The sequence below is a fragment of the Trichomycterus rosablanca genome, chromosome 23 (assembly GCF_030014385.1).
Source record: "Trichomycterus rosablanca isolate fTriRos1 chromosome 23, fTriRos1.hap1, whole genome shotgun sequence".
Lineage (NCBI taxonomy): Eukaryota > Metazoa > Chordata > Actinopteri > Siluriformes > Trichomycteridae > Trichomycterus > Trichomycterus rosablanca.
In genome coordinates, this window is record NC_086010.1 from 7,559,169 (window position 1) to 7,571,574 (window position 12,406).

The 12,406-nt window shown below is 39.2% G+C and overlaps 1 protein-coding gene across 3 annotated transcripts in view; it reads right to left on the reverse strand.

Annotated features, from left to right (window-relative positions):
- prkag2a (protein kinase, AMP-activated, gamma 2 non-catalytic subunit a) overlaps positions 1-12,406 on the reverse strand; it is a 65,212-nt gene that overhangs the window by 21,176 nt on the left and 31,630 nt on the right. For all 3 annotated transcript variants that reach the window (XR_010007438.1, XM_062985996.1, XM_062985997.1), the window contains 2 exons: positions 10,583-10,794; positions 7,246-7,297 (listed from right to left, as the gene is read on the reverse strand). Coding sequence is in view for 2 of the 3 variants with exons in the window: in XM_062985996.1 (XP_062842066.1) it covers positions 7,246-7,297; positions 10,583-10,794 (264 nt within the window). In the remaining variant the exon portion in view is untranslated. The remainder of the gene's footprint in view (positions 1-7,245; positions 7,298-10,582; positions 10,795-12,406) is intronic.

The following is a 12,406-nucleotide window of genomic DNA, read 5'->3' on the forward strand; positions in this document are numbered from 1 at the left end:
CAAGTTGATTACAAGCCATGTAAATAAAAGTTTGCTCTTCAGTCAGAGGAATTTAAAAGGGGTTTTGTTTGTTTCTGCTGTATAACAAGGTGCTGAAACATCATTAAAAAACAAAAAATCATCAGTACGCTTAACCAACTAGTCAGAAGTCTGGAGAACAAAGCAGCATTTGAACAAACCCAAGTATTTCTACAATACTACTCCAGCAGTTCTTTCCGATTCCAGTTGCCATGGCGGTTTACATGGCAGCGCTCACGGACCTGGCAGTTTTCCTGGGATGTGTCCAAAAGCTAGTCTTTTGCTGAAAAAGGCCAGATTAAGAGACAATTGATGCCTTTTCCTGCTGCACCCATGCTAGATTCCTTTAAAAGACTTGATTTCTAGGCGGATATGGACAAAGTGAGGTTATTTTCACAGAGCACACTGCCAAACGCGCTGATCACGATCAACGATGATGAGCAGTCACACCTCTGCAGTTTAATCCAATGGAAACAATTCATCATCCCCAAATGTTTAGACTGTATGAGACGACATGATGGAATACAAACGTGTGGGCTGAGCTGAGTTTTGTAGTAGTGTGTGTTCAGAGCAGTTCAATGCTGTGCTGTTTGCTAGCACCTGGGACTATACTGATTAACCAACCGGTTAACTGACAACTAGTTGTTCAGTAGTGCACACTACATGACTGATTAATGTGGATCACTGACTGCCAACGATCAAACATGCTGTGAAATATCAGAAGCTTAATGACTTGTGCACAACACAAGTGCCAATCAGGTACCAACCCAAAGTCCCAACATGTAGATTTAATTTATTTATTAGGATTTTAACATCACATTTTTACACACTTTGGTAACATTCATGACAGGACAGGTAGTTACTGGTTACACAAGATTTGTCAGTTCAAGTCTTTAATGTCAAACACAGTCATGGACATTTTTGTATCTTCAAATCACCTCACCTGCACGTCTTTGGACTGTGGGAGGAAACCGGAGCTCCCGGAGGAAACCCACGCAGACACTGGAAGAATATGCACACAGAAAGGACCCAGACCGCTCCACCTGGGAATCAAACCCAGGACCTTCTTGCTGTGACGTGACAGTGCTACCCACTAAGCCACCATGCCGCCCTCAGTTGGCAGATAAGAACACAGCGATGTACCAAAATAACTAGTTCAAATTTGCATCTGCTTCAAAGCAAAACCTGTGTGGTTTAACCTCGATGAGAACATAATTAGTCCCCTGATTCAAATCAAATACAGGAAGTGAAACAACAAGACATTTTTGATATGCAAGCTGCCTTGACAGACACGAGGTGGCAAAATGAGAGCCTATGCGCTGATAAAAAATATATATACTGAATTTTGTGTCATGTATCTTGTATATCTGACTGGCGCTCAGGTGGTGCAGTGGTAAATCATGCTAGCAAACTACTGCTGTGATCTGGGTTTCAAAATCTCAGGTGCTGTCGGCCGGTTGGGCGTTTACACAGACATGATTGACTATGTCTGATGGGTGTATAACCCAACAGCCTAGCCACTTGTCAGTGTGTTTTCAGTACTGGTCCCAAGCCTGGATAAAATAAGAAGGAAGGGTTGGGTCATCAGGAAGGGCATCTGGCATAAAACTGTGCCGAATATGAAAGCAGTCAAAAGAAAAAAATACATTCTGAATATCTAGTCTAAAGAAAGCTCCTGCTATAAATATTTTTACATTAAACTTGTGAAAACAAAGCCAATTATTCCAGCAGCTAATTACATAACCGGAGCTCAGCCTGATCACACTTGGCCCGTACTGTGTATTCATATAACCTAATAACTGCTGGCTAAAAGCCTAGACACGGACCAACACACAATGTGGCTTTCTTCTAATATAAAAGCACAGTCTCTTCTACAGTAAAAAAAAGGAAAGAAAAAACTGTCGTCTGATGAAAAAGTTACTGCTTAATAAAAGTAGTCTGAACTTCCAGCAGTGGCATGACACTGACAAACAGCCAGCAAGCTATTCACAGAACTGAATTACAGCAGAGCGATCTCTGTGTTATTGGACAGACTGTGTACCCTAGCTGTTTTAAACCTCTCTTTAACCACATATTTTGTTCCCAGCCAAACATCTGTGGTACATTTGTAGCCCCAACAGAGTACCTTCTTCAAAAGCCGCTGACAAATATTTTATAAGATGTAAGGATGTCAGTGATTAATTGACATTGATAATTGACAGAGAAGCCACCGTTTGATTCATGCTGCCAGTTAAGAATGCCATTTCAATTCATTTTCAACAGTTGCCGCTCAATTCCAACCAAGAGCACCAAGAGCAAGCTAAAGCCTGTACAGAGTAATAACCCCGATCTGAAACACATTCTTTCTCGCCTCTAGTGTGCATGATCCAGCTTTGTTTCAACACCGCATTGTTTGTTTGTTTGTTTATTAGGATTTTAACGTCATGTTTTACACTTTGGATACATCCATGACAGGAACTGTAGTTACTCATTACAACCTTCATCAGTTCACAAGGTTATATCCAACACAGTCATGGACAATTTAGTGTCTCCAATTCACCTCACTTGCATGTCTCTGGACTGTGGGAGGAAACCGGAGCAACCGGAAGAAAACCCACACGGACACGGGGAGAACATGCAAACTCCACACAGAAAGGACCCGGACCGCCCCGCCTGGGCACCGCATTGAGACTGAAAAACCTTTTAATGTGTTTCTATTACTTAAATGATGAATAGCAGAACTGTTGGGCATTTTTTAAATTTATTTTAACGTCATGTTTTACACACTTTGGTTACATTCATAACAGGACAGGCAGTTACTTGTTATAAAAGATTAATCAGTTCAGTCTTTAATGTCAAACAGTCATGGACAATTATGTATCTCCAATTCACCTCACTTGCATGTTTTTGGACTCCAGCAGGAAACCCATTTAGACACGGGGAGAATATGCAAACTCCACACAGGAAGGGATGGGAATCAAACCCAGGACCTTCTTGCTGTGAGGCGACAGTGCTACCCACCGAGCCGACCGACTGTATTAAAATCACAAACTGGCAGTTTGCATCGATATGCAGTCTGGCTGCATGCTAAACTCTGCAATTGTGTATCTGTGTGTAAGTTTTTTGGAATGTTGTTTTAACTATTTCATTCTAAATGCTGTCAATATAAGGCACAGGGATGGACCATGACTAGGATAACGTGGTGATAATGTTACACTGTTTATTAATCAATGAAGTATTGTGACTTACTGATATAAAGCTTAGTGATGTAACTTATATGTTGATGGGACGCTCTAAGCTTCACGATTATCTGTCAGCCTTTAAATGTGATCAATTAGATGTGTGTATGTGTACGGTACGGGTCTGGATCAACAAACGGGTTGTTATAAAGTGTCTAAAAAAAGGCAAAGCTTACCAGCTAATCCACATAGCTATCTGTCAACAGACAAACCTATTGAGCTGGCACGCAATCTGATTACAGTCAGCTTTTTAAAGCAATCTGATTGTTCAAGTGCTTATGTAAAAAGCATACTTTGATTATCTGAAGGTGGGGGTGAGTCTCAAATCAGAACTTTTTAAAATGTAAGATATGTTTATCCACACCCGGTATAATCGATTTAACAGACAGCACTAATTAAACAGGATTTTATATTGGTAATTGGATATTAATGGACATATTTATTAGCTACTGATATGAAATATAAAAATATGAGTGTTCAGGCAGTGCAGCCGTCTAACACACTTGCACACAACAAATGCATTTTATTGGAACACACAGCTGTAAACTATATACACAGCAAAGCCACAGATGTGTCACTAATCTGCAAGGTTGAGATGCACAAAGCAACAATAACAATCAAAAAAAGGTTAAATATAATGAATTATTTGGATATCTGTGTTTTACAGACCCAATTTACTTTCTGACTGCAGTGGTTCTTTAGAAGAAAATCCCTCAGCTAACACTTAGTAAAATATGCACTTATTTACAGTAATGAATGTGGTAGGAAGTGCAGTTGTGGTTGGGTCACGAAAATGTTAAGCCCTTAAAAAGGAGTCTCTTACCAGCTTGAGAGCCTCTGTCTAACTGAAAGTCATTCATTTACTTGCAGTTTTGTTTTGTTTTTAATGATTAAAATGTCATTTCGGTTGTTATGCCGCTGTGGATCGATTTGGGGAAGAAATGATGAAACTCTAGCACTGAGTGCCGAGACACATTTAGTAACCCTATCTGAATACAGATGAGAAAAGCTTCAGTACTGACGACATAAATAAATAAATAAATAAAAAACGTGCTCATGTTCTATAAAGACAGTTCATTATTAAACAAAAATGTGCAAACCCACCAGCTTTCGTTTATTAAGAATACAGTGGCAATTGGGAGCAGGAAGTTACAGTTTGCATACAGCAAAAATAAAACCAGTGGAATTAATATATTCAAATGTAAACAAACAATGTCAAATGAAACAAAGACCAGCAAAACTAGGCAACGTTTCATTACAGTTTGGAGTACTTAGCAAATCAGCTAAGGTAACATGTCTGTTAACTGGCTGCAATAAGCCAGTTTTAAATATCGCCATGATCCCTTCTAAAAAAAAACTCCTTTAAAGTGCACTTGTTAACATTGTTGATATGGGCCATTCCGCCAAATCGGTGCTATTTCCGTCCCCAGGACATTATAGGTATAAATGTATATACCAATTAACTTTAAAATGCATTTTTAATTAAGCAAAGCGTCCTGCACATTGATCGATTTGCAAATTTAGGATATATTAACGTTTACATTTTTGGCATTTAGCAGGCGCTTTCATCCAAAGCGACTTACAGTACTGTGACAGTATATTATCCAAGCAATTGAGGGTTTAGAGCCTTGCTCAAGGGCCCAACAGAGGCAACCTGGCAGTGGTGAGGCTTGAACCAAGTGACCTTTAATAATACATTTTATTTATATAGCGCTTTTCAAGATACTCAAAGACGCTTGTTAAACTATTTAGATTACTAGTCCAGTACCTTTACCATTAGGCTACAACTGCCCTACATATAATTTAAAACTTTATAAAAAACTCCAGTGACAGACCTAATACTTTCAGTTACTCATATACAACCATCTTCCATATACAAACCTTGTAACAATTCACCAATTCACATGCTGAGTAGTTAAGTGTGTTACTAGATTCAGTGTTGAACAAAGATAAAAAATGAAGTTTAATTGCATTGAGTTACTACATGCTAATGGCACCCATTTGGAGATTTGGAGGAATGGCCCATATGCCAGTCTATGGTTAGGAAAGAGAGAAAAACTCTCTCTTAACTGAACTGCAACTCACACTACTACTTCCAAAGTCTAGTACACAGCATGGGATTTCAGAGTAACTTTGGTGAGGTTTCTTAAGCCTACAATGACCAGTGACCAGATCTGTTCTGCGCCCTTCACTAGCTACATCAACCTAATTTCTCCAGTCACCAGTTTTTAAGGCTCAGTGTTTTCCTATGTATGAAATTATCAGCAGATACAAGCCCAATTACTAGACAGGAAACAAGAAGCACATAACATGGTGGATGTAATATTTCAGAACTAAATATTTGCATAGTAGTATATATACTAACCCTGGTGTATCAGGCTGCAAACACAGGGTGAGCTGCTGTGTCCCAAATACCAACCCATTCGTAGAGGTCACTATTCTGTGCATAATGTATAGTAAACAAAATGTAACTTGAGACACAGCCCATGTTTCCAACGTTCAAGCAAATATTTACAATCCACTAGGAAGTGCTACAAATATGTTATTTCTGACCTTTTTTTTCAACTAGTTTAATGTTTAACATAAGCTACCCAGACTTTGTTGGGAATGCTCTAAAGGGAGAACAGAGCTTAAATGCAAGACCAGGAAAACCTGTTAAACAGAAGCACAAGTGCCAGGCAGACACACCCACCTCCAGAAATAAAGAGAGGCAACAGAGCAAAGGCAGTCTCCCTTTCTGGAGGAACATGTCTGCAATGTAAACAAGCTTGGGGGAGATTTTTTACAAGCCCCTTTACACAAACACTTAGTCACTGGGCAGGGCAAGTGTTCCCACAAGTCCTTCAGTCTAGACACTATGGTTTTACAATAGAACAAGTCATGATCGGTCGGTCTGTCTGTCTGGGATCATGAATATAGATGCATACATTACTTGTAGTTTTTTGTGTCATGAATTGTAATAATGTATTTTAAACTTGAATGCAGAGCAAATCAAAGTAATATATCATATAAAATATAATGGCAATATATTTTATGTATTTATTTGTTTCTTTCTTTATAATACTGGCACAATCCCAGTTTGAGTCATAGTGGGATGGACCGATCCAGGAAACACTGGCCCAGAAAACATCCTTAATGCAGTTCTATTTAAATAAAACAGCGGTGCTATCTGTTAGTTGGGTGTCTACATAACATACAGACATGATGGCTGTGTCTGAGGGGTTTGCTGAGGTCTCCCAATGGATTGGCGCCCTGCTCGGGGTGCGTTACTGCATTGTGCTCAGTAATTCTAGGAAACCAGACCCACTGCAACCCTGACCAGGATGAAATTAAATGGATAACACTTAATATAAAAATAATTGAATATAACAATAGTTAGAATTCTTATTGAAGTAGGGAATGTTTGTGGTGGTTATGATTTTTATTGAATTAGTAATTAAAATGTACAGTACATATTAATTTGAATTACTTTAGTAGTATAATTACTTGAATTATATTTACATTATGAGGATAATTAATTAAAAAGATACAAATTCACTACAGAGAATAATGAAGTGCTGTAAGCAGTACAATTATTTACAGGAAAGTCATGAGCACGATAGAAAATCAGTACATTAGACTTTTTTCCTTATATTTTTTCACATAAACATTAAATATAATCTCGTTTTTAAATATAATCTGGTTTTTAAGCATAAATTAAGGATTTATTCATTTTAGCAAATTTAAAGATTTTTCCGAGCATGAGAAACTCACCTTTCATAACAATTGTACATTTTAATAATGTGTAGTATTAATATTTTGGGGTTCGTATATACTATTACTATTACATTTGAAGTAAATTAATTACTAGATAAAATAAATAAACTGAAGTGAAGATAACATGCCACATGCTGAGAGAAACTGAGCGAGCACTGGTCTGTCTCGCGCGCGCGTGCGCGTGAATGTGAGCGTGCGCGCACGAGCACAAATGAAAGAAAAATGACATTTTAATGATATTTTAAAATCATACCTTCATCTTCGAGGTCAAGTTTCTCCAGCATGCCTTCAGACAAACCGCGAACCTGCGAAGCAGAAAGCAGCACCGAGTAAGGACACGGGTGGAAACCTCCCCGGCTGAGCGTTCAGTTCGTGTAGCCGGTGATGGTACCGGTACCGCGATACCACAGCAGCACCGTCAGTGCTGTTTAAATACAGAATTACACCTAAAGAAGAAGATACAGTGAGTGTGTGTCTCTGGCTTTAATACAACTGTTAGCTACAGCGCTTCCGAGCTTCGCTTCACCCTCACGCCGCTGTCACTCCTCTCACAGCTCCCCTACAGACCTATCACCACCGCCAAACCAAACTCTACTGACTCGCAACACAAAATAAGCCTGCTAAGCTAGAAAAGCATGTTATAAAGCATATGTTTAAACCGGAGTATGAATACTGTCCGGTTGTTCTGCTACGCTGAGGTAGAGCGTTCGTGTGTTCAGTAAATTATGAGCTCACACCCCCCTCAGGCAGGATTAAAATGGAATGTTCCTATTTGCTGCAGTGCTCGGAATGAACGACGAGGCGGTTCGTGGGGGTGATGCGCCAGCCTAGTCAAAAATATCACACTTTTACGGTATTAATATTAAAACGACGTTTATATCTCACGAAATTAAACCGACAGTACGTACATTGTTGCAGTATACAATTGTACAAAGCAAATTCCAAAAAAGTTGGGAAAGTAGGAAAAATGTTTGAATACAAACAGACACCAATGCCCATTAACCTGTGTTCAGCACACAAGATTTTTACTGTTTAAACGAATCAACTTTATTGTATACTTTTTCATTTTAAATTTGATGGCTGTAACACGTCTATAAAAGTTTAGGCAGGACTTTGTTTACCAGAGTTACATCACCTTTTCTTTTATTAGTTTGTAAACTAAGGACTCTCAATACCACGTGTCAGGAGGTGGAACTACATCAAATGGAGTCCCACAGGTTTCAGTACTAGGTCATCTTCTCTTTTCCCTATATAACCTATGTTTTGGTGGAAGTCAAAACCTCACATGGCTTCTACTACTAGTTTTTTTCAGGAACCTGACCAAGAAGACAGCAATACACTATGGGTGTGTTCGAAAACCTAGGGAGCTCTCTACATAGACGCATTTTACTTCATCCTACGCGCGCTCCCGAGAATGAGGCTGGTCGAAATCCTAGATGCCTTAATACCCTCACTAATAAGGCACCTTAAATTTCAATGCTATTTTGACTCAAGAACGAGTGAGCATCCGATGCTGCCTTAGCGCGAAGGCAATCCCAGCATTCAATGCGGCACAATTTTTCTCAAAGAAAAATAAAAAACATGGCGGACGGTGCGGAGAAACGAACAGAGTTATTTTCAAACGTAAATAAATTATCATTGATTTTTTATTTGTATAAACGTGTACAAGTGTATTTATTTGCAAGTTCGGGCTTGTCAGGGACAGTTTAACCGTTTTCGGTACACTGAGGGATATGTTATTTGACATGCTAGCGCGTTGTGCCACCTCATCCCATTGGTTTGAATGCCATGATGCTAACTGTGTTAGCTTAGTAAGCGAAACCCAGTGTTATCGCTGTCTAAGTAGTGCGTTCGAATAACTTGCCTTATGAGACGATGACTTATTAGAATCCTCTCTACTTAGGCAGCTGCCTATGTAGACAGTAAGACAGCAAGGCAGCTCACTAGGTTTTCAAACACACCCTATATGCCCAAAACTATGTGGACAACATGACAACCATGAGCTTGTTGAACATTCCATTATAACAACCATGGGTATTGCTATACAGTTGCCCCCTTGCATCTATAATACTCCTAATCTTGTGGAAAGGCTGTTTTTGGAATTTGTGCTCATTCAGCCAAAACAGCATTTGTAATGTCAGGCATTGCTACTGAATGAGAAGGATTGGCTCACCATCAACAGTCAGGGCTCTGTACAGTCTGCTTAAGTTTCTACACACTCACTAAACCATGCATTTATAAACCACACTTTGTAAACAGGGCCATAGTAATGCTGGAACAGGAAAGGATCTTTACTGAACTGTTGCAACAATGTTGGAAGCATTTATTTTATACACCTGTTAGCTTTGATTGTGACTACACACCTGAGCTTAATTACTATAAAAATTTCTACAACTTGGCAATAGAATACATAATTTAATGGCATCTCACTTTAAATATGATCCATTAATAGATAAATGAATTACCAGAAAACTGTAATATTATTATTTGTAACTTTTTAATGTAGTTTCATTCCTAGTTTTTATTTTTAAAGAGTTTTCATTTTCATTGTTGTACATGTATTTCTGTATGACAGAGAAAAAACCTGTTGCAAAGCACACCACGCCATCCTCTCCCTTTTAGAAGTATTCTAAAGATAAGCAGGAGTGTTTGCTAGCATAAAGAATAAACCCCACCAATCCCACCAATATAAGAGAGATGATAAAAGACAGTGCGAGTAAATAAGAACATTCATGCTGAGTTAAGCTAGTGGATGACACATCTGCTGATAGCAGAACTGAATCTATGCTTAGATTATCAGGCAGGAGGCAAGGACAACAGTCTCCCAGATGGTGTCCACTATATTGATTTTGGCTCGAAGATGTGATAAACACTCAAAGGCTGTGGCTTAAGAAACATGCTGAAACCAACAGGAAGAGAGTCCGAATGTGCTGCAGATACTCCACTACTGTTTAAATTTAGAATGATAAGCCAAACTCCACCCATATTGTTATAAGAAGAGAAGATCGAACCCTCTTCCCTAAAGCTGTGTGGCACCTTGCCATCTTAAATCTTTACTATGTTAACTAATAAATTACTGGACATGGTGAGTCACAAAGATGTGATATTTATCACAAATTTTGTTAATACACATAATGGCCAAAGTGTTTGGACAACTGACTATAAGATTGTAGGACAACCTATCCCAAAACCATGGATTTAAATATAAAGTTGCCCCCATCCCCTGCACCTCTAACAGCCTCCACTACTCTGGGACCAAAAAAGCACGAGCAGATGCTTTTTTTTCTTGGCTTGGAGCCTCTAAGCCAATTGTAAAGTAAACCTTGCTTAACTGTGGACAATGTCACACATTCCAATTTGTAGTTCTATTGTTAACCACTAATTCTAATTATGGTAGTTTTTGAAATACATTTGACCATTTAGACATATTTACTCTTAGCATAAGGTGGCAGTCTGGGATTTCTTCCTAACTCTAAAGGAACATCGCACAAGATCTATAGTTTGGAGATGCTCTGACCCAATCATATAGCTATCACAATTTAACCATAATAGAATAGAATTTGGAATAAACCAACTTATCAGAAACTTACCATGCGTGAGGTAGAAACAGGTGCTGAGGATAGGGCGAGTGGTGGCTTGGCTGAGGGAAAACTAAAGCGCTGACCAGTATCTGGTGGAGAGGAAAGGGAGCGTATTCTTTCCTCTGGACAGTCAGGGTCATCGCGGTTCACCTCATGAACAAACGGTGGTGACGGTTTGGTTAGTTGTGTTGGAGTGGTGGGAGATGACGAGATTCCAGATGCTGTATAAGAAAGAGAAGCATCAGATTAGGGTCATGACTCACCTTTTTATGTCAAACTTCATAAAATAATTGTAAATAAATTTTTATTTTTATTGCTTGTTTTTATAGTTAGTGAATGTTGTATGTTGTATGTATGCAAGAAGTTGTTGTCTGATGTAACAAAGAAATTTCCTGCAAAGGATCAATAAAGTATCTATCTATAAGTTCAAAAACAATTATTCTCAATGCAAGATTGCAAATTATTTGTCTTTCACCATCAACTGCACATAATATTGTGAAGAGATTCTCAAGAAGTCCGTGTTGGGCAACCACAGTTAATTGTGCATAAACCTTAAGTCCTTAGATCAGCCCATATTTCAGCTTATTGTTCTGGAAAATTGGACGTCTAGTTCTCCTTGCCAAAGATCACCAGCTGTCATGGTATGATGGTAAATCAGTACCCTCGACATGGATGACTTGCACATGTGTGAAGGTGAGATTGATGCAAAGCCATATATTGTGATCTTAGAGAGACACATGTCGTTTTCCAGAAGGTCCATGGTTAGGTCAGCAAGTCAAGAGTCTCTTTGTAGACACAGAGTGTGTGTGTTTGACTGGCCTGCCTGCAGTTCAGATCAGTCTTCTATTAGACCTTTTCTTCCATATACTCGACCTGTTGTGTATGATGACCAGCTCTGTAGCACATCGTAGTGAGCTAGCATATTACACCACTGTGCAACCCAAGTGCCAGCATACAATGTTCGATGCATTCAGTGTGGAGGAGCTCAGACCTTTGCCCTTCAGGACTGCAAGCCCTCACAGACAACACCATGGCCTGAGCACACAAATACTCTTTCTGCACCAGCTAAACTAAATCCTACATTGCGCTTCTTGATGTAAGTTTTAGAGTTGCCCATAATGCACAGTGACATATTCTTCTTGTTTCTACTGTAAACTGGACCTAGGCCAGATAAATGGCCTGGAAAGCATGTCTCCTAATTTAACTGTTCTATTATTGGCACAAATCTGAGGACCGATGCACTTCGCCAGGCTTTAAAACAGTTATTTCACGCCTCACTGGCATCTGCGCCCGACAGGTTTTATACTGATGAAGGCAACATGTTCCACGGAGCTAGAACACAGGAATTCCTTCAACCAGTTGGATTCAATGTAACATGCCGGTACAAGACTATGGCATTGTTGATGTCTTTCACAACATGTCAAGAATGGAACAGCAAGAACTGCTGAGAGTACAATGTGTCAAGGCTTCCAAGTTTAAGGCAGCAGTTTGGGAAAAAGCCATTTCTGCTCTGTGTGCACAAGCTGAGATTTACAAAGCCCCAGTTAAAAACACAAAGCTGAACTCAGAGCTCTGACCTTAACCACATTGAGAACATCTTTAGGATGAACTGGAACATGGATTGTAAATCAGCCCTTTGTTACCAACAGAAGTGCCTGATCTTACTTAACCTTTTTTTTTTTTAGCATTCTGTTGTTTATTGACTTGTGGTTTGATTTACTGTCTTTACTCATTACCCAACTTCTGTTAGACTTCAGGTTATGGACCACACTGGCTAACCTGTTATTAAGTGCCAAGTAACTACTTGAACGTTTTAGGTTGTTTCTGAGGGCA